Source organism: Bombina bombina, chromosome 2 (genome assembly GCF_027579735.1).
Source record: "Bombina bombina isolate aBomBom1 chromosome 2, aBomBom1.pri, whole genome shotgun sequence".
Lineage (NCBI taxonomy): Eukaryota > Metazoa > Chordata > Amphibia > Anura > Bombinatoridae > Bombina > Bombina bombina.
This window is the reverse complement of record NC_069500.1, coordinates 1,291,354,995-1,291,378,797: the sequence shown is the minus strand read 5'-3', so window position 1 is coordinate 1,291,378,797 and position 23,803 is coordinate 1,291,354,995. Positions and strand designations below refer to the sequence as shown.

General features: G+C 36.6%; 1 protein-coding gene across 1 annotated transcript in view; it reads right to left on the bottom strand.

The window, feature by feature from the left end:
* Positions 1 to 23,803, bottom strand: part of PROM1 (prominin 1) — a 395,265-nt gene that overhangs the window by 25,170 nt on the left and 346,292 nt on the right. The window contains exons 17-25 of the mRNA XM_053704117.1: positions 23,442 to 23,534; positions 22,968 to 22,985; positions 22,564 to 22,617; positions 19,223 to 19,303; positions 19,071 to 19,139; positions 10,994 to 11,086; positions 8,662 to 8,777; positions 3,566 to 3,589; positions 3,103 to 3,171 (exon numbers count right to left, since the gene is read on the bottom strand). Coding sequence (XP_053560092.1) covers positions 3,103 to 3,171; positions 3,566 to 3,589; positions 8,662 to 8,777; positions 10,994 to 11,086; positions 19,071 to 19,139; positions 19,223 to 19,303; positions 22,564 to 22,617; positions 22,968 to 22,985; positions 23,442 to 23,534 — 617 coding nt within the window. The remainder of the gene's footprint in view (positions 1 to 3,102; positions 3,172 to 3,565; positions 3,590 to 8,661; positions 8,778 to 10,993; positions 11,087 to 19,070; positions 19,140 to 19,222; positions 19,304 to 22,563; positions 22,618 to 22,967; positions 22,986 to 23,441; positions 23,535 to 23,803) is intronic.

Here is a 23,803-nt window from a genome sequence, read left to right as displayed (position 1 = left end):
GGGGAGGGTTAGAGAGCTTTTTTGGAGGGATCACAGAGGTGGGAAGGTAAGGGGATAATCCTACACTGAAGAACATAATTATAATTAAACAAAAAAAGGTCTAATACTGCATACTAGCAGACTGTTTGCCAGTACTTAAGATGGGGGTAACCATTGGGGGGTGAGGGAGGGAAGAGAGCTGGGTGGTGAGAAGTGTCAGGCTGATCTCAACACTAAAGATAAAATTAACCTTACAATCTACCTAATTAACCCCTTCACTGCTGGGAATAATAAAAGTGTGGTGCACAGCTGCAATTGGCGGCCTATTAATTACCAAAAAGCAATGGCAAAGCCATATATGTCTGCTATTTATGAACAAAGGGGATCCCAGAGAAGCTTTTACAACCATTTGTGTCATGACTGCACAAGCTGTTTGTAAATAATTTCACTGAGAAACCTAAAGTTTGTGAAAAAGTTTACCATTTTTTTTATATGATTGCATTTGGCTGTGAAATGGTGGCATAAAATATTCCAAAATGGGGCTAAATCAATACTTTGGGTTGACTACTAAAAATATATATATAGTTTTGATAGGTAAATATAAAAAAGGCCCTATTTCTGTTTACATGTAGTGATGGCAAAAATGCTAAAAATGCTCTGGTCTTTTGGGGAAGTTTTTGTCTGAAATGCCCAGGTCCTTAAAAGGTTTAAGTGTGACCCTAAATCACAGCGGGTACAGGTAAATAGGATTGTCTCTGATCTTAAGACTCGACAGGAGAGGTCTGAGCAAATAATAAAGACATTTGTCAGGAGGGTTTACAGTGAGCAGGAATTACGCACAATACAGGATGGTCTTAATGATACAGGTAATAGACATAGGAGGCGCCAGGTTGACAGATTGGCGTTTTTCAGTACTAATAACACAATAAGTAATACAATTTTTAATATTATTAAAAGAAATTGGTTTCTCCTAGAGGAAGCATGCCCAGAGGTAAAGGAATTTAGTCAGTAATACTACTGGTAGAAGATTCATACAGGCACATCATTTAGCTGCCACTAGGGGTAATACTGAGTTATTTTTTGGTAAACAAAGAAAGGGTACTTTTCCATGCTTAGGTTATGCACAGTGCAATAGTGTAATAAAAAGTAAAGGGATCTCACATCCCAATATAGGTAAAACGTTTAAAATTCCAGGTTACTGAATGAGCAATTCCACATATGAGGTTTATGTACTAAAATGCCCCTGTGGACCCCTCTACATAGGTGAGACCACCCAAAAGATCAAGGACCACTTATGTCAATATAAGTCTAATATTAGCAAGCAAAGTAAAGCTCACCTCCCAGTACCTGACCATTTTTTTAGAGAAAGGTCATCAGGCCAGTCAGTTGTGATTCATGGTCATTGACGAGGCCCAAAAGAAACTGAGGGGGGAGACAGAACTAAAGACTTATTATACAAAGAGGCAAAATGGATTTGGCGACTGGATACCATGTCTCCAAGGGGTCTCAATAAGGAGTTTAACTTTCTACATTTTATTTAATTTAATATAACTTAAAACTTTGGAGCAAACTTTCATATTAAACACTGTTATATACTGATTTAGGGTCTTAGTCCCTTTAAATAAGCTATTTTCTCATGATTGTTTTTAATGGGTGTTCCAATTTGATTTGCCAGTCTAGGGTTAAAATTGGTATTCTTGGAACTGTGTAAATAAAGTGATGGTGTAGATTTAATACACGCCCCTATCAGGCCTGACGATTGGTCACCTGCTATGTTTGTATAGATTAAATTAGAGTTTGTTTTATTATATGTTAACTTGAGAAAGTGGCAGAAGCCCCAAAATGTTGCTGTAGCTTTAATAAAGGTTTCTCCTACTACATGGAGTGCTACCTTCTCTTCCAATTGTTTGCATCTACTGGTTGCGGATCTATAAGAGAGATATAAGAGATTCAGAAGGTGTAGGCTCCCACACTTTTTGCAAGTTTGAATCACAGATATTACTAACAAAATTGACCTAATTGTTGTTATGGCCAATAATCTTCTCAGGTTGTTATTCCCTGAGGTGCAGTAGGAGCCACACTATACTCACCCAACATCAGCTAGTGGAGCGCAATGGGAGCTGCTCTGTCTCAGATGCTGGGGCTGGTGAGCCTACTAGGAGTAGAAAGGCTGCTGATGTGAGGGCCAGGGAGCTTCAGCTTAGCACGGCAGGCATCCTGGGATGAGTGATCTGCCTTCTGCATGCTGCTTTGGAAGTGAGTGCGCTAAGTTTATCGATTTTGGTACCCTTCCTATCAGAAGTGACCCTAACACTGTCTCTGGCTACAAGTCTGAATGGGAGGTGTTAGAAGCTCATCTCAGGCTCCCATTCCATGCTTGGTTATTTCATATGAAGACTGAAGCAATCCTGTTACTGCCGTTTTTTTCCTGGTTCTGACCTTGACAAAGTTTCTGGCTTACGCTACCTGTCTGACATCTGTACAAAGTTATATCATCTGTGGACTAATTTACTTGTTAAAGACCATTGGAACTGTTTCCTGGTTAAAGACATCTTCATTTCGTTCCATACACCAAACCAGGTAATTCTCTAATTGGCCTATACATGTGAATTATTTTAATTATGATACTTATGATTAGGGTGAACTTTTTTATTTGGTTTAGGAATTGGTGCTATGTTAAATACCTTCCATGACAAAGGGGACATTAAACTGAAGACCTCTTTTCAACAGCGATGCCACCTGAAACTTTATTGCAGCTACAAAATAGCCTTAATGACATTGCACTCACAAAGATTTGGAAGTTGAGATACTGACATCAGTACTAAAACAAACTCAGTTTCCATAGGGATGCAGTCATTTACAGATGATGGTAATTTTAAATATATCACAAACATGAAACATTTTAATTCAAATAGATTATTTGATTTAAAATTCATGCAAAAACAGGTAAAGCATATATAGAAGTATTTCATTTGATACGTACAAGACTTTTAGCATGCATAATGGATGCTTTAAAGTTAGTATTTCATTCAGAAAACCATGCAAAAGTTAAACATGCACTGATAAAATATCTATATGATCTTTTATTAAGAGTGAAACATGCATTTTTTTTAAACGTTTTACCTTGCCATAATAGGGTTGTGAATACCATACAAATACCCATTATGATAACCATTATTACCATTTTCCATACTGTAACAAAATAATTACATGAAAAACAAATTAACATGTTACAGACACAAACAAAAATGATTATAATTACAATGTGAAATTAAAACAATGGAAACAAATATTTAAAAATGAAAAAAAAATAAAAAATAAATATATATATATATATATATATATATATATATATATATATATATATATATATATATATATAAAGTATTAAAGTAGCATGCATAAAAGTGCCAGTTAATTTTAATGGTTTGAAATAGTGCATGCTATTTAAAAATATTTTTGAAGAATACAGTTATCAAAAAAGCACTGGTAGTAAATTTATTTAATTACTATTATAATGGACCCTCCACCAAGTTTATTTAAAAAAAAAAAAAAAAAAAAAAAAAAGCAGATAAAAAGGTCTTACTTTTTCATAGGAACTGTTTCAACACTAAAGATACAAAAAAGGGAAAAAATATTTGAAATATTAGCTAAGGAAGTTGGCTCTTCATAATGCAAATGAGATGTGTCATAAACAAAGGTGGAATTATTACTAAATTGGCACTTAGTCAAAAGCACCTTAGAAATGGTCCCATAGCACCAATGGAATATCTGTGTGTGTGTTAGTTTTTGTAAAATACAACAACATAACCAATGACATTTAAAAGATGGAAATGTAAAAAAATAAAAATAAAATATGAGCTTGAAAAGAGATTGCATGAAATATGCTAAAGACGCGTTCAATGGTAAAAACAGTTATCATAAAGTAAAATGCCAAGTCCCTGAGACAGTTGTACTGTAGACAAGAAAGGAAAAAACCTAGTTAGGACAAAGATTTCTCAATATCTTTAACATTATGATTAATATATTTAATATAACTGTTAATATACAAGTCATTTTGTATACCTTTTTTGCATTTGCTTATATTTGCATTTATATTGTTTTATTTTGGGGTGCACATATTTTAAGCATATAAATATTAATAATCAAAGGCTGTTCTGAAAAAGATGTGCATTAAAATTTTTTAAAATATGTAGCTTTATTGGAAAAATGTGCATTGTTTTGCAGTTCAGACAGATACACCCTAAAAAACTCCACTTTATGTTTATCTGATAATGTGCTTCAAGCAAACAGGAACATATATATCTAATATAAATGAGGTTGTACACTGATTAAGCCATCATTATATAGCATGTTGCAGAGTCATTTCCCTAACATAAGTAAGATATGCTACAGCCTCTCTGAAGGAAGTAGGAAAAAACACACAGGTAGAGCATGTGATTTTAAACAACTTTTTATTTTATGTCTATTATCAGCTTTTCTTAGTTTTCTTGGCATCATTTGATAAAGAACATTTTCTTCTAAGGGAAGAACAAAAATATTTGAATTATTCTTAACACACCTTCGGCTTTAGCGCTGTTGTACAGTGAACATTCAGGATTGCAAGTGAAAGCCAGAAAAGGTGTGCCCCATAGAAGTCTATGGGGAAAGGGAGCGCGGCAGCTATACATATGCAAATGTGTGCCCTGTCCACCGCATGCAGACTAGCCAATAGGAATAGAGTTCTAATGATAACCATGTATGTTAATAAACCTCTACAATGTATCCTGTGGCCATTTGATAAAAGGCTGTTTACAAGCAACCGTGAAATAATTGTAAAGATGTCTACCGTTTCAACGACTTATCAAGTGAGTAGAATTGTTGAATTGGATAAGGCAAAAATTTGTCTCAAAAAGCTGTTGAAAATTGACTGGAAAAAGTATTGTGATCACCAAGAACTTTTTGGGCCCATAGGAGAAATAGGGTTTTTAGCAAGGATCTGATAACCTAAATAAAGAGCCGAAAAATCCACTGACAGATTTTGATCAAGGCCTATGTTTTAAAGGGACAGTAATGTCAAAATGTAACTTTTATGATTCAAACTGAGCATGCACTTTTAATCAACTTTCCAAATTTACGTCTATTATCTAATTTGCGTTGTGCTCTTGGTATCCTTTGTTGAAAAGCATAACTAGGTAGGCTCTGTAGAAGCAATGCACTACTGAGAGCTAGCTGTGGACTGAAAGTTGCACATACACTGCCTCATGTCACTGACTCACATGTGTTCAGCTAGCTCCCAGTAGTGCATTGCTGCTTCTTCAACAAAGGATGCCAAGAGAATGATTCAAATTTTTATCAAAGATGTAAATTGGAGTTGTTGCGTGAATCATAAAAGGAAAAAAATAGTTTCATGTCCCTTTAATGTGGGATGAATATACGTGTTATTATGAATATAGCGTCGAACACCAAGCACACCTATAGCTCTGAACAAAGGCCAACTAGCTAGCCTAGAAAGAAGTATTGATGAGTGTATGTGTTCAAAGCGCCTCAAATGGGCTAGGTGTCAAAGGAGGATTGGTGTAAACAAGTTTAATTACAAACTTACCTAAAATCACATGTGAAATTTAGGTAGCATGATACAATATAAGCTCCAAAATACAATAAAATACAATAAAATGTGGATCCACAATATCACAATTTCATGAGTAATGGATGGTACTGATTACCTATTGGGATAGGTTGGCAGGCGACTGTATGTGCCAATTGATACAAATGTGGATAAAAAAAAAAATATAAAAAGTGTTCATAATTATAAAAAATTGTGGAAAAAGTTCTTAGAAAAACCTCAAATAACACTGAAATTTAAGGTGAAAATAGCAAAGGTCTTTGATGGAAAAATAAGTAAAAAATGTGCACAAAAAAAGAGAACAAAGTCTTATGATTGTAGTCCAGTAGATTAGTGATGCACTCAGTTAGTGTGAACAAATGATTTGATTCAGTTCAAATCGACCTTATTTCCTGGCAGTGAGAATCCTTGTTGATTCCTGGTGGTGAGAACCCACTCGACGGTCCCTAAATTTCTCCCACAACAATAGGATCCTAGCTTCAGGCCCAAGGGTTCTCACCATCAGGAACAGGATTTCCAGTCTACCCACTGGGAGAAATTTAGGGACCGTCGAGTGGGTTCCCACCACCAAGAATTCTCACTGCCAGGAAATAAGGTCGATTTTAACCGATTCCAAATTTCACAAACTATTTGTTCACACAGACTGAGTGCAAATCATTTGTTCACACTAACTGAGTGCATCACCAATCTACTGGACTACAATCATAAGACTTTGTTCTCTTTTTTGTGCACATTTTTTACTTATTTTTCCATCAAAGACCTTTGCTATTTTCACATTAAATTTCACAGTTATTTGAGGGTTTTCTAAGAATTTTTTCCACTATTTTTTATAATTGTGAACACTTTTTATATTTTTTTTTATCCACATTTGTATCAATTGGCACATACAGTCCCCTGCCAACCTATCCCAATAGGTAATCAGTACCATCCATTACTCATGAACAGGTGCTTACACTGCATCACATAATTCCAACATCCCATCATTTGCAAGTGAATATTTGCACCTTAACCAGCATTCTTTTGTTCCCTATTTCTCCAATAGGGTTCCTTTATCTAATGTATTAGTTGATATATGCTCAGGGCACACTCCAGAATTTACCTCTGAAAATAATACATAACAAGGTTATTTTGGAGCATACCTCTCTTTGTTTTCTGAGACCTTCTTTTCTTTTTGTTTAAAAAATGAATATGTTTACAATTTAGAGGAAATTTGGGCGGACTACCTATGGTTCTTATCTGCTATCGAAATCTGTTTCTGATGAAAAAATAAAAAATACTTTGTCTCTTTACCAAAAGTCTAATAACAGTATTTAATTTCCTCTAGAACTCCTTTTGGTTTGGATTGGGAGGTGCTACAGTCTTCTTAATTCCAGGCATCATTTTTGCTATTAAGTTGGCAAAATTCTATCGCAGGATGGACACAGAAGATGTTTATGATGAGTAAGTGCATATAAATAAGTCAAACATTGTTATTAATCTATATGTTTACAATTTAGAGGAAATTTGGGCGGACTACCTATGGTTCTTATCTGCTATCGAAATCTGTTTCTGATGAAAAAATAAAAAATACTTTGTCTCTTTCCAAACTCTTATTACAATCTCATGCTTACATTTTTAATGTCTAATTTAAAATCTTTTTAACAGATGTAACATTGCTTAAATTGTGATATTATGGATTCACATTTTTTGTATTTTGGAGCTTATAATGTATCATACTACCTAAATTTCACATGTAATTTTAGGGAAGTTTGTAATTAATCTTGTTTTTAGTACACCAATCCTCTGCTGACACCTAGCCCATTTGAGGCGCTTTGAACACATACACTAATCAATACTTCTTTAATGTGGGAACAATGCAATTATATATTTCCTCTGTGTCAAATACAAATTACAAACACAGGATTCCAAGCTGTGCCAGTAAGTGTCTCTAGCATTTTGAGCTTTATATTTGTTCTCACAATATTGGATTGGGTTATCTCAAATTACCATATAATAGACTTTTTTTCCCCAAATAAATAGAAACATAATTTTTTTTGCAGTGTTTTTAAACTTACCCTACAACTCATCACACTTAATAAAAAAATAATTTAAAAAAAAAAAAAAGTGCAAAAAAAATGCTCGAATGTGTTTTCTGACTGCGTCATTGCTTGCATAGCCCTCACAAAGGGTTAAACACAAAATAAGTCGGCTCCAGAGCAGCAAATTTACTACTGGGATGTAGCTACACACATCTGGTGAATGAATGAAAAGAGGCATATGTATGTAGCAACAAATTGCCAGTCATGTTCCACTAGTGCATCGCTGCGCCTGAGAAACAAATGATCCCAAGAAAACAAAGAAATGTGATAATAGAAATAAACTGAAAAGAAAACATGGAGAGACACATTACTTTACTAAAAACTAAATTCTTTATAGAACTATTAATATTTACACTTCTTTATTCAATATTTAAAGGGATATGAAACCCAATTTTCTTATTTCATGATTCAGATAGAGCAGGCGATTTTAAGCAACTTTCTAATTTATACCTATTATCAATTTTTCTTTGTTCTCTTGGTATCTATTTAAAAAGCAGGAATGTAAGCTTAGGAGCCAGCCCATTTTGGTTCAGTACCTGGGTAGTGCTTGCCGATTGGTGGCTAAATGTATATTCTTGCTTTTTAAATAAAGATACCAAGAGAACGAGGAAAATTTGATAATAGGCGTAAAACAGAAAGTTGCTTAAAATTGCATGCTCTATCTGAATCATGAAATAAAAAAAATGGGTTTCAGATCCCTTTAAAAAAGTAATATAAAATATATATATATATAAAAAAAAATACATATCAGGCTAATATTTGCTTTAAATACATAATTATATCTAGAATGTATTTACTGTTCAATGTCCCTTTATGTTCTAAATAAAATAGTGTTAAGCGGGTACAATTGTAGCAATGACATTTTCTATTTTTTTTTTCCCAATCTTTCTAAACACAAACACCTGCATAACTAATTGGGTTTCCAGTTTGAACAGTCATCCTATCATACAAGAGTATTATAGATTAATAACAATGTTTGACTTATTTATATGCACTTACTCATCATAAACATCTTCTGTGTCCATCCTGCGATAGAATTTTGCCAACTTAATAGCAAAAATGATGCCTGGAATTAAGAAGACTGTAGCACCTCCCAATCCAAACCAAAAGGAGTTCTAGAGGAAATTAAATACTGTTATTAGACTTTTGGTAAAGAGACAAAGTATTTTTTATTTTTTCATCAGAAACAGATTTCGATAGCAGATAAGAACCATAGGTAGTCCGCCCAAATTTCCTCTAAATTGTAAACATATTCATTTTTTAAACAAAAAGAAAAGAAGGTCTCAGAAAACAAAGAGAGGTATGCTCCAAAATAACCTTGTTATGTATTATTTTCAGAGGTAAATTCTGGAGTGTGCCCTGAGCATATATCAACTAATACATTAGATAAAGGAACCCTATTGGAGAAATAGGGAACAAAAGAATGCTCTTTGGCACTAGATAGTGGTAGGAGTTTAAAATATAACATACTCATAATGCAAATAAAATGACAGCTACAATAATTGAGTAAGATTAAACTACAGTGGCTTGCCAGAAAAATAATTAAAAACACAACTCTGTTGTGAAAGACTTGCTACAATGTATAGGTTCAACACTAGCAAATAGTAACAAGTTACAAATTACAATGTGGCTTGTCCCTAAGTGAGTGCAAAGGGATACAATTATGGGGTAAATCAGGTGAGATTACATATATTATTTAAGCAAAAACTCTATCTGGAGAAGACCCAATGTCCCCTATGTTGGGGTAGAGTGAAATATTCTGTTATTTTATTAACTATCCTTTCCCATCCTTCCCACCATTTCCCTTTGAGTACAGATTAATTCAATTTTAAGTTGAATCATAAATTAAATTAAACAACAGAGTGCTAGTTTAAAGGGACAGTCTACCATGGAATTGTTATTGTTTTAAAAGATAGATAATCCCTTTATTACATATTCCCCAGTTTTGCATAACCAACACAGTTATATTAATATATTTTTTACCTCTGTAATTACCTTGTATCTAGGAACCTTCTTCCAGCCCCCTGATCACATGACTGTGACTGTTTATTATCTATTGTCTTAAATTTAGCATTGCTTTGTGCTAAATCTTAAATAACCCCCTGTGTCTGAACACAGTGTTATCTATATGGTCCACGTGTACTTTCTGTCTCTTTGAGTTGAAAAGAGATTTAAAAAGCATGTGATAAGAGGCAGCCCTCAAAGACTTAGAAATTAGCATATGAGCCTACCTATGTTTAGTTTAAACTAAGAATACCAAGAGAAAAAAGCAAATTTGATGATAAAAATAAATTGGAAAGTTGATTAAAATTAAAAGTCCTATCTGAATAATGAAAGTTTAATTTATACAAGACTGTCCCTTTAAAATAAGCTTTTTTTCTTATTTTTTTCTTATTTTAAACTAGCACTCTGTTGTCTAAGACTGATTGATTGCTCAGAGAGGTGTAAGGTTATGAGACAGATGTCACACCATTTCAAAAACACTGTTACAGGGTCAACTAGTTAAAAGGGGAAATAAACTCTCTAGATTTAGCACACCTGCGATATCCGGCATGCACTAGACTTGTTTAATCAATTAAAAAAACTAATTTTAGACTTTAGAAGCACTATTGATTGCTCTTAAGTGATATCAAATAACAATATTGCTAATATTTTTGTAATCTAGCGCTTAAAGGGACATGAACACTAAATAAATGCTAGATAAAATGATGCATTCAAAGAAAAGATTATTCTGAGAATAACATGTAGATATATTTTTTTAAAGTTTCATTAGCTGTTTAAATATTGACCAAATGAGTGTAATTTTTTTTGTCTATAAAGCAATGGGAACTGCCATGTTGTAACTTCGGTTACCTTCTCTTCTGTGGCCAATTATGGACTGTTATAAATAGGTCACTAGAGTGTGCAGCCAATGTCTGTGTGGAATATAACAGTGTTCAACACTTCCATTTCTAAAAGGAACTGAAAAGCTCTCAACTTCAGAATGGAATTATAGTAAAAGGGGACAAAATAAATAATGAAAGTATATTGCAGAGTTTATTTATATATATATATATATATATATATATATTCTGCAACATACTTTCATTATTTATTTTCTCTCAAAGTGTTTAATGCTCCTTTAATGGGCATGGCATTTTGAGTTTAATGCCCCTTTAAACCCGTTACTCAAAAGTAAAATAGACTTATTTTCTGTGCATAACTACACATATTTATTAAAAAAAGAAATCTAGTTTTGTGCATAGAATTCTTGTTGACTGATTTTCAGCATATAAGCTACATGCTACAACAAGTCTACTCTAAATCTTGATTGAAAAAGAAAATATCTTACCACAGAATCTACTATGTAGCTGCATAAGAAGACATCTACAGCCGTATCAACTACATTTGCTATGGGTTTACATCCTGCTACGTCCAAGGCAATCTGAAAAGGCAGATTAAATAAATTGGATACATTACATTTTGCTAATGGCATATTCACATTATGTGTCAAATATTCATACAGTTCATGCAATCTGAACCTCTTTGTTTGATGTTGGGATGCCTTTAATTTACAATAAGCATATTGTCCACAGTTCTCAGACGGTTACACATTCCATAATTAACACGCAGGCGGGCCTGGACATGCCAGAGGACTTTCCGCGCATTTTATTACTAAATTAGATCTGTAATACAATATGGTATCACTATTAAATGTGTATATATGTATGTCTGTGATGAGAGTTTAATAAGTTCCTTGGCTCCATGGGTTACACTAAGTAGTTGACAGAGGACCAGAAAATATATATATAATTGACTCTTACAAAGCAAAGGAAAATTATAAAAGATGTCTAAATAGTTTCCATTGTCTGAAATGTCAATACAAATGGAGATTGAGAGAAACTGTTGAAGTCAAAACAATATCTGTAAAACTAGGAAAAATCATCAGTAGAACTGCTTATAGACTGGTCAGGAAAACAAAGTAAGATGCCCATATCACTGTAAACAACCTGGAATCAGAGCAGTGGTATTCCAGTCCATGATTTGCATGAAGGGCCAGCAGAACACAGCATTACACATAGATAAAACAAGTGCTGTAGTCTGATAAAATAAAATGTAACTCATTGGCTTCAATCACCAAAAGTATATTTGAAGAAGCTTTGAAGAAAAGCCTTTGTGAACTATTAAACCTGGGGTGGTGGACCTATTATGTTTTGGGGTTGTGCAGCTGCCAGTGGCACAAGAAATATTGTAAAGGCAGAGGGAAGAATAGATTCTTCTAAATATAAACAAATCCTGGAACCTAAAGCTCTACAGCCAGTGAAGAAACTGAAGCTCAAAAGAGGTTGAATACTCCAACAAGACAATTATCTAGAACATGCCTTAAAATCAACCATGAACTACTCCATGAAAGGAAAGAATAAGGTTATGGAATAAACCTATATTGTACATATGAAATAATATATTGTTTTACAGTGTTTTACTTCATTACTATGTCATTTGTTAGAATGTATATGAGAGCTTGAAAAATTGTTTCTTTTTTTATTTATTAAAGTTTATTTAATGTTATATTTTGTAACGTTGCTATCATCATATAAGACTGGAACATTTGAGAGTTATTTTTTGGAAAAAGAGGTAAATATTTGTTAAAAAAGAAAAGAAAAATATAGAAGTTGATGGGGTTTGGAGTTATGGGTTAGGTAATGTATATATGCCTAATATTGTAGGGTTATTAGACAGAAATCTGCAGAATGGGTATTCTTCATGAATACTCTCAGGTAGGGGTATACCTTTGAGAACAATGGCAGAATTGCATGGGCTGCTGATTTATTTTTATTTTTTACGCTATTCAATTATTATTGCCATTTAAATTAATATAATGCTATAAAGCTTATAACAAAGTTGAATGTTTCCTGACAAATAACATCTGTTTGGCGTCACACGTAATCATACAATGTGTAGCCAACTAAGGTCTCATTTCCATTGAGCCATAATTAGGTTTGAGTGAGGTTGCAAACCGATAAAAATTATGTCAGAAGCAATTGTGTGTATCAGCTGCTTCCGATGGTTATACCACAATATTAGCAGCTGGGGTCCGACTGACAAAAATATTTTCGAGTCCCATGGAAAGTATTAGAATCTGCTAAGTGATAATTTACACTCAGTTTAAAATGAAAGCACAAACCATTTATATACTGTGGGAGGCTGTCAATACATTGAAAAACATGTATACCCAGTTTTGACTAGGTGTAAAAGAGGAAAAATTAGCTTTTTAAAGGCCTAGTTTCCATTGAAATTGTAAAACTTGCATGTTCATATGGATATATCAATATTTATTTACATATAAGAATATATGCAAGCACATATCTGCAGAATTCAAACTAGACCTATGCCTAGGGCAGCAATACATATTACATATATTAATAAAGTGGAAAATATACTTATAATAAAAATAGTATTTGCTTATAGTCAAAAAAACAGAATTTATGTTTACCTGATAAATTTCTTTCTCCAACGGTGTGTCCGGTCCACGGCGTCATCCTTACTTGTGGGATATTCTCTTCCCCAACAGGAAATGGCAAAGAGCCCAGCAAAGCTGGTCACATGATCCCTCCTAGGCTCCGCCTACCCCAGTCATTCGACCGACGTTAAGGAGGAATATTTGCATAGGAGAAACCATATGGTACCGTGGTGACTGTAGTTAAAGAAAATAAAATATCAGACCTGATTAAAAAAACCAGGGCGGGCCGTGGACCGGACACACCGTTGGAGAAAGAAATTTATCAGGTAAACATAAATTCTGTTTTCTCCAACATAGGTGTGTCCGGTCCACGGCGTCATCCTTACTTGTGGGAACCAATACCAAAGCTTTAGGACACGGATGAAGGGAGGGAGCAAATCAGGTCACCTAAATGGAAGGCACCACGGCTTGCAAAACCTTTCTCCCAAAAATAGCCTCAGAAGAAGCAAAAGTATCAAACTTGTAAAATTTGGTAAAAGTGTGCAGTGAAGACCAAGTCGCTGCCCTACATATCTGATCAACAGAAGCCTCGTTCTTGAAGGCCCATGTGGAAGCCACAGCCCTAGTGGAATGAGCTGTGATTCTTTCGGGAGGCTGCCGTCCGGCAGTCTCGTAAGCCAATCTGATGATGCTTTTAATCCAAAAAGAGAGAGAGGTAGAAGTTGCTTTTTGACCTCTCCTTTTACCTGAATAAACAACAAACAAGGAAGATGTTTGTCTAAAATCCTTTGTAGCATCTAAATAGAATTTTAGAGCGCGAACAACATCCAAATTGTGCAACAAACGTTCCTTCTTTGAAACTGGTTTCGGACACAGAGAAGGTACGATAATCTCCTGGTTAATGTTTTTGTTAGAAACAACTTTTGGAAGAAAACCAGGTTTAGTACGTAAAACCACCTTATCTGCATGGAACACCAGATAAGGAGGAGAACACTGCAGAGCAGATAATTCTGAGACTCTTCTGGCAGAAGAAATCGCAACTAAAAACAAAACTTTCCAAGATAATAACTTAATATCAACGGAATGTAAGGGTTCAAACGGAACCCCCTGAAGAACTGAAAGAACTAAATTGAGACTCCAAGGAGGAGTCAAAGGTTTGTAAACAGGCTTGATTCTAACCAGAGCCTGCACAAAGGCTTGAACATCTGGCACAGCTGCCAGCTTTTTGTGAAGTAATACCGACAAGGCAGAAATCTGTCCCTACAGGGAACTTGCAGATAATCCTTTTTCCAATCCTTCTTGAAGGAAGGATAGAATCCTAGGAATCTTAACCTTGTCCCAAGGGAATCCTTTAGATTCACACCAACAGATATATTTTTTCCAAATTTTGTGGTAAATCTTTCTAGTCACAGGCTTTCTGGCCTGAACAAGAGTATCGATAACAGAATCTGAGAATCCTCGCTTCGATAAAATCAAGCGTTCAATCTCCAAGCAGTCAGCTGGAGTGAAACCAGATTCGGATGTTCGAACGGACCCTGAACAAGAAGGTCTCGTCTCAAAGGTAGCTTCCAAGGTGGAGCCGATGACATATTCACCAGATCTGCATACCAAGTCCTGCGTGGCCACGCAGGAGCTATCAAGATCACCGACGCCCTCTCCTGCTTGATCCTGGCTATCAGCCTGGGGATGAGAGGAAATGGCGGGAACACATAAGCTAGTTTGAAGGTCCAAGGTGCCACTAGTGCATCCACTAGAGCCGCCTTGGGATCCCTGGATCTGGCCCCGTAGCAAGGAACTTTGAAGTTCTGACGAGAGGCCATCAGATCCATGTCTGGAATGCCCCACAGGTGAGTGACTTGGGCAAAGATTTCCGGATGGAGTTCCCACTCCCCCGGATGCAATGTCTGCCGACTCAGAAAATCCGCTTCCCAATTTTCCACTCCTGGGATGTGGATAGCAGACAGGTGGCAGGAGTGAGACTCCGCCCAAAGAATTATTTTGGTTACTTCTTCCATCGCTAGGGAACTCCTTGTTCCCCCCTGATGGTTGATGTACGCAACAGTCGTCATGTTGTCTGATTGAAACCGAATGAACCTGGTCCTCGCAAGCTGGGGCCAGGCCTGGAGAGCATTGAATATCGCTCTCAGTTCCAGAATATTTATCGGTAGAAGAGATTCTTCCCGAGACCAAAGACCCTGAGCTTTCAGGGATCCCCAGACCGCGCCCCAGCCTATCAGACTGGCGTCGGTCGTGACAATGACCCACTCTGGTCTGTGGAACATCATCCCTTGAGACAGATTGTCCAGGGACAGCCACCAACGGAGTGAGTCTCTGGTCTTCTGATTTACTTGTATCTTCGGAGACAAGTCTGTATAGTCCCCATTCCACTGACTGAGCATGCACAGTTGTAATGGTCTTAGATGAATGCGCGCAAAAGGAACTATGTCCATCGCCGCCACCATCAACCCGATCACTTCCATGCACTGAGCTATGGAAGGAAGAGGAACGGAATGAAGTATCCGACAAGAGTCCAGAAGCTTTGTTTTTCTGGCCTCTGTTAGAAAGATCCTCATTTCTAAGGAGTCTATAATTGTTCCCAAGAAGGGAACCCTTGTTGACGGGGATAGAGAACTCTTTTCCACGTTCACTTTCCAGCCGTGAGATCTGAGAAAGGCCAGGACAATGTCCGTGTGAGCCTTTGCTTGAGGAAGGGACGACGCTTGAATCAGAATGTCGTCCAGGTAAGGTACTACTGCAATGCCCCTTGGTCTTAGCACCGCTAGAAGGGACCCTAGTACCTTTGTGAAAATCCTTGGAGCAGTGGCTAATCCGAAAGGAAGCGCCACGAACTGGTAATGTTTGTCCAGGAATGCAAACCTTAGGAACCGATGATGTTCCTTGTGGATAGGAATATGTAGATACGCATCCTTTAAATCCACCGTGGTCATGAATTGACCTTCCTGGATGGAAGGAAGGATAGTTCGGATGGTTTCCATCTTGAACGATGGGACCTTGAGAAATTTGTTTAAGATCTTGAGATCTAGGATTGGTCTGAACGTTCCCTCTTTTTTGGGAACTATGAACAGATTGGAGTAGAACCCCATCCCCTGTTCTCTTAATGGAACAGGATGAATCACTCCCATTTTTAACAGGTCTTCTACACAATGTAAGAACGCCTGTCTTTTTATGTGGTCTGAAGACAACTGCGACCTGTGGAACCTCCCCCTTGGGGGAAGTCCCTTGAATTCCAGAAGATAACCCTGGGAGACTATTTCTAGCGCCCAAGGATCCAGAACATCTCTTGCCCAAGCCTGAGCGAAGAGAGAGAGTCTGCCCCCCACCAGATCCGGTCCCGGATCGGGGGCCAATATTTCATGCTGTCTTGGTAGCAGTGGCAGGTTTCTTGGCCTGCTTTCCCTTGTTCCAGCCTTGCATTGGTCTCCAAGCTGGCTTGGCCTGAGAAGTATTACCCTCTTGCTTAGAGGACGTAGCACCTTGGGCTGGTCCGTTTTTACGAAAGGGACGAAAATTAGGTCTATTTTTTGCCTTGAAAGGCCGATCCTGAGGAAGGGCGTGGCCCTTACCCCCAGTGATATCAGAGATAATCTCTTTCAAGTCAGGACCAAACAACGTTTTCCCCTTGAAAGGAATGTTTAGTAGCTTGTTCTTGGAAGACGCATCAGCCGACCAAGATTTCAACCAAAGCGCTCTGCGCGCCACAATAGCAAACCCAGAGTTCTTAGCCGCTAACTTAGCCAATTGCAAAGAGGCGTCTAGAGTGAAAGAATTAGCCAATTTGAGAGCATTGATTCTGTCCATAATCTCCTCATAAGGAGGAGAGTCACTATCGAGCACCTTAAGCAGTTCATCAAACCAGAAATATGCGGCAGTAGTGACAGGGACAATGCATGAAATGGGTTGTAGAAGGTAACCCTGCTGAACAAACATCTTTTTAAGCAAACCTTCTAATTTTTTATCCATAGGATCTTTGAAAGCACAACTATCCTCTATGGGAATAGTGGTGCGTTTGTTTAAAGTAGAAACCGCTCCCTCGACCTTGGGGACTGACTGCCATAAGTCCTTTCTGGGGTCGACCATAGGAAACAATTTTTTAAATATGGGGGGAGGGACGAAAGGAATACCGGGCCTTTCCCATTCTTTATTAACAATGTCCGCCACCCGCTTGGGTATAGGAAAAGCTTCTGGGAGCCCCGGCACCTCTAGGAACTTGTCCATTTTACATAGTTTCTCTGGGATGACTAAATTTTCACAATCATCCAGAGTGGATAATACCTCCTTAAGCAAAATGCGGAGATGTTCCAATTTAAATTTAAATGTAATCACATCAGATTCAGCCTGCTGAGAAATGTTCCCTAAATCAGTAATTTCTCCCTCAGACAAAACCTCCCTGGCCCCCTCAGATTGGGTTAGGGGCCCTTCAGAGATATTAATATCAGCGTCGTCATGCTCTTCAGTAACTAAAACAGAGCAGCCACGCTTACGCTGACAAGGGTTCATTTTGGCTAAAATGTTTTTGACAGAATTATCCATTACAGCCGTTAATTGTTGCATAGTAAGGAGTATTGGCGCGCTAGATGTACTAGGGGCCTCCTGAGTGGGCAAGACTCGTGTAGACGAAGGAGGGAATGATGCAGTACCATGCTTACTCCCCTCACTTGAGGAATCATCTTGGGCATCATTGTCATTATCACATAAATCACATTTATTTAAATGAATAGGAATTCTGGCTTCCCCACATTCAGAACACAGTCTATCTGGTAGTTCAGACATGTTAAACAGGCATAAACTTGAACAGAAAGTACAAAAAACGTTTTAAAATAAAACCGTTACTGTCACTTTAAATTTTAAACTGAACACACTTTATTACTGCAATTGCGAAAAAACATGAAGGAATTGTTCAAAATTCACCAAATTTTCACCACAGCGTCTTAAAGCTTTGAAAATATTGCACACCAATTTTGGAAGCTTTAACCCTTAAAATAACGGAACCGGAGCCGTTTTTAACTTTAACCCCTTTACAGTCCCTGGTATCTGCTTTGCTGAGACCCAACCAAGCCCAAAGGGGAATACGATACCAAATGACGCCTTCAGAAGTCTTTTATAAGTATCAGAGCTCCTCTCACATGCGACTGCATGCCATGCCTCTCAAAAACAAGTGCGCAACACCGGCGCGAAAATGAGACTCTGCCTATGCTTTGGGAAAGCCCCTAAAGAATAAGGTGTCTAAAACAGTGCCTGCCGATATTATTATATCAAAATACCCATAAAAAATGATTCCTCAAGGCTAAATATGTGTTAATAATCAATCGATTTAGCCCAGAAAAAGTCTACAGTTTAAATAAGCCCTTGTGAAGCCCTTATTTACAATCGTAATAAACATGGCTTACCGGATCCCATAGGGAAAATGACAGCTTCCAGCATTACATCGTCTTGTTAGAATGTGTCATACCTCAAGCAGTAAGAGACTGCACACTGTTCCCCCAACTGAAGTTAATTGCTCTCAACAGTCCTGTGTGGAACAGCCATGGATTTTAGTTACGGTTGCTAAAATCATTTTCCTCATACAAACAGAATTCTTCATCTCTTTTCTGTTTCTGAGTAAATAGTACGTACCAGCACTATTTGAAAATAACAAACTCTTGATTGAATAATGAAAAACTACAGTTAAACACTAAAAAACTCTAAGCCATCTCCGTGGAGATGTTGCCTGTACAACGGCAAAGAGAATGACTGGGGTAGGCGGAGCCTAGGAGGGATCATGTGACCAGCTTTGCTGGGCTCTTTGCCATTTCCTGTTGGGGAAGAGAATATCCCACAAGTAAGGATGACGCCGTGGACCGGACACACCTATGTTGGAGAAATATGTATTATAAATACATATCTTTGGTTACTATCACAAACTTGCAATGCTAAAATTACCTGTAAAAATATCACTGTACGTACTCACCGAATCTTTCACCCATTGGACGTAATGAACAAAGTAGCCAATCACTGTATCCATAAATTTTCTGGACTCCTAGAAGGTAAAAAGTTATATATATATGAGTTTGGTGGATTATTCTAATTCATGACAATGACAAAGCTAATCAGAATAATTACCTGTTTTATAATTAAGGAGGCATTGTTGTTTATCAGCATCTGAGCCGCATCAATTGATGTGATTACATCAATTACTTTTCCCTGCAATATGAATCAGGTGTGAGTTTAATTAAAATGTTTACTGTGGTTATTGCAAACTCTGTTATCTTTAATTTGTATTGCAAAATGTGTAAATATGTAAATGTAATGACAGCAGTCTTTGTAACTAAGTAAAACATTGGTTACAACATTAAACGTTTATTGGCAACAAGTAAAGTGCGCAATCCAAAATATCCCTGTAAAATGTAGCGCTTTTTCAGACCTGAAGTAAACCATTATCATTAATAGTAGAACACAGAACTACAAGAAGTATTTGCGTACCCTCAGCTTCGCACTTGAGCGATATCCCACATTAATTTTACTCAGGGCCGCCATCAGGGGGTGACAGGGGTGACTCCTGTCAGGGGCCCAATGGGCTAGGGGGGCCCCATGAGGCAAGAACTAAAAAAAAAAAAAAAAAAAAAAAAAAAAAATTTTTTTTTTTTTTTTTTTTTTACATTTTGGCAGCCACCAGTGGGTACTACAGCAGAGTGCTAATTGAGCATGGGAAATGTTATTACAAGGAGTAAAGTATTAGCATTTGAGAGGATTTATGAGTGTGCACTAAACCACTATGCACAGTGTGAGACAGACTTGGCACTTTGTTTGTAGAGTGTGTGCCTGAGTCAGACGGCTGATCACTTTCATTTGCAGAGGAGGTAGAAATTACTTAGCAAATGGTTTTTATTTCTTTGTGCAATTTAAGATTGTAACTTCAGTGTGGTAGTAGTTGTATGGTGGGGCCAGGGGTCCATAAAAACACATTTTTTAGCAGCAGTGTATTTATGTTTATTTGACAATGCTGTAGAAATTCTATATTTAAAACCATGCAGAAATGTTTCCTCCTCAATACACAAATGATATATATTACATTCCAGTTTACTGCCCCTTTATGCAAGGATTTTCCAGATACAAGGAGGCATTTTATCTAAGATTTTTACATCTGCATAACATGTTATACTCTGAGACTAAGATTACTCAGTGTTGGAAATGAGACAGGTTAACTTAAAACTGTTCAGTTTACTCTACAGCTGACTTAATTTTGAAATGCATACCAAAAAAACGTAAATCCTGCATTTAACCAGATCTAATGGTATGAGTACCACAGCTTATGGTTCTACCAAGACTATATAGAGTACAGCATTTTCAAAATCCACAAGTACAGCTGACAGATGGGAACATTTGAATACTATATTTGAAGTGGTGCTCTTGGTTGTGGAAAATGGGGAAAATATCAAACAAACATATGTCAACCTTTTAAAAGTAATTTTCTTCATCTAGCCATCTACCCAGATCATTAATGTACAATTTTGAATTCACAGAATTATTTTTGTTTGCACATTTACAAATATGATTCTTTTAAAAGTGATCTCTTAATTTCTGCATTTTTTTTTATCATGCATGTCACACACTGTTGATTTAGGGGATGCAAGGTGCATAAATGTTTCCTCCTGTGAGTGTTTCTGTGGGTGTCTGTGTTTATGTCTCTATGAGGGTGGGTGTGTATGTCTTTGAGCTTTTTCTATGGGTGTCTCTGTGAGGATGGGCGTGTCTGTGTTTGACCTTGTGTATTTTCTCTGGATGCCTCTGTGAGGGTGGGTGTGGATGTCTGTGGATGTCTCTGTGATGGTGTGTGTGTGCGTGTGTATGTATGTCTGTGTTTTCTGTGGATGTCTCTGTGAGGGTGTGTATTTTCTGTGGGTGTCTCTGTGAGGGTGTGTTTGTCTTTGTGTGTTTTCTGTGGATGTCTCAGTGAGGGTGTGTATGTATGTCTTTATGTGTTTTCTGTGGGTGTCTCTCTGTGTGTGTGTGTGTGTGTGTGTGTATGTGTGTGTGTGTTCTGAGGCTGTCTCTGTTGGTGTTTCCTTGGGTGTATGTGCGAGTTTGTGTGTGTGTGTCCATTGTCTGTTCCTTTTTAGGACATTTTGACCTTACTACTGATTATTCACATCTTTCTACAGACTTTGAGACTAATGAGACCTTTCCGGAAGTCACTGATCTACCATTTAACCTTTAAATTATTGTTTAGGCAGTTCAGGGCCCTTCCTTTCAGCCACTGCATGCTGTTGTCATCATTTAGTTGGCATCTTCCTTTACAAAAAGATAATCAGAACTCCATATTTTGTTTTCTAAATCTCCTTTTTTTTTTTACAAAACTGTAGTTTACCTCATTACTTGTCAGGTCAATGTAAACAAGTGCTGGGTGTCTGTGTCTGAGTTTTTTGCATGTTTGCTAGAGTGTCTATATGTGAATCCTTATGTGTGAGTGTCTCAGTGTATGAGTGCGTCTGTGTGTTTGTATATTATTACCTTTACAACATTTCCAAGTTTAAATAGACACTTAAGAATAAAGTGCATATACGTTTTAGTCACTTGGTAAAAAATTGCACGTGTCAAAGGAGTGGGGGGGGGGCCCTGATCAATGGTTAAGTCAGGGGCCCCAAAATTTCTAGTGGCGGCCCTGATTTTACTGCGCTCCCTAATAAAGTCTATTATGCAATGTATTTATCTATCTGATGCTCCCTTGACTCTCTTGAGAGCTAAAAAATTACTTTTGGATTTGTAATTTGAGTGCAAAAGTAGAAATATAGAAGTAGTATTGATTGCGCTTGAGCAATGTTAACGTAAATAGCACTAATATTTTTGCGCTCCACTTGTAATCCAGGCCTATGATTTTTTGGATTTCTCAATCTGAACATGTAATCAAGACTGTATCCATAAATGATCCCGGGACATCATTTACATTCTAATGTTAATGGCTCCATTTAAGAAGCTACAAATGGAGCCTGCACCCAAGAGTTAACACATATGCCAACTATAGTGGCGTTTTTTAACCCCCCCCTAGACTTCTCCAAACAGGGATATTGACAGCTGCTTGTGAGGAGGGGGCAGCGTTGCACACGAGGTGAAGTGTGCAATGATAAATGTGGCCAGCGTATTGCTGCCAGCTATCCATGATGCCGGGCAGACAGGGGAGGAGATGTCCACCCGTATCCATCCGGGGTTAATTAAATCAAGCCCTAAAACATGAATGATATAGCATTTATTTTTATTTATTTTATAAATGAAAGAACTGAGATGTTAGCGACACAAGAACATATTAGTTTAAAAGTTCTCACACAGCCATTCCACGATCACTGTACTTTTATTTTTTTACTACATCAGTAATTACAAGACCTGCTGATTCCTTAAACCATAAATATTATATATATTGAATACATTAAAAACACAAAAATATTGTCAACTGGATTTTAGATTCTTACCTCAAGATCAAATGCTGTCCTTTGTAACAATTTAATGCTCTGATTTAATGTGCTCTGGAAAATAAGCATATTATTAAAATCATATTTTATATACTGTATGTACTATAAACAACACAAATCAAGTTGGACCATAAAGAAATTATATTTTTATATACAATACTTAAAATGTAGCATCCAAATATGAGTCTATGTTACATTCAAAGTAATAAACACTTCTTTATAAAGTTTTACTTTTCATAAATAAAAAAATAAAAAATCCTGTCACAGAATTTTACAAATGCATTGCTGACATTTATGAAAACATGTTAAGTACATGCACCAATATAGTATAATTACAAGTAGTAATGTGATTATGTAATAAAAGACAAAATAAAAAGATGCTTTGCAGAAGCTGTGATGCTTACCCTAGCTTTAACATATTTCTTGAAAGTCAGATAGAAGGAAAGAGAAAAAAAGAAATAAGAAGAAACCAAAATGAACCAATAGCCTTAAATACCTCAGTACAGCATTAGAAGGGAATGTTCTAACAAGCTGTAGTATATTTTTTCTCAAGTAGAAAACTACACTGCTCCTCTTTAATTAAACAAATATGTCAATTAAGAATAATATGTTTGCAATATTAAAATTTAAAATAATAATAATAAAAAAACATAACCATAGCATATTATTTTGTCACAAGAGCTTTAGTCTACAAAGCTGCAGAATCTGTTGGCACTCAAATAACCGATAATAATAATAAATACAAAGTATAAGTTACACATGTCATCTCGCTGATAGCGGATTAGCATTGCATTGAAACATTAGATGCACATTCCTAGGATTTACATGAAATTCACTGCATCCCTATATCTAGTGCACACAGTTTCCTGTTGGATTACCATTGCCTGCTCCAGTGGAACAACTTGCTGAATATGGATGAGTCGTATACTACTTGCATGTCCTTTTAATGCATTTCCTAAAGCTCCTTTTGGCTAAAAGCAAAAAAGAAATAGTTCAGTCTCATGCAGTTAATTTTAAAGCAAACATTTCCACAGATAAGGGTAAAATTTAAAGGGACAGTCTAGTCCAAAATAAACTTTCATGATTCAGATAGGGCATGTAATTTTAAACAATATTCCAATTTACTTTTATCATCAAATTTGCTTTGTTCTCTTGGTTTTCTTAGTTGAAAGCTTAACCTAGGATGTTCATATAATAATTTCTTAGACCTTGAAGGCCACCTCTTTTCACAATGCATTTT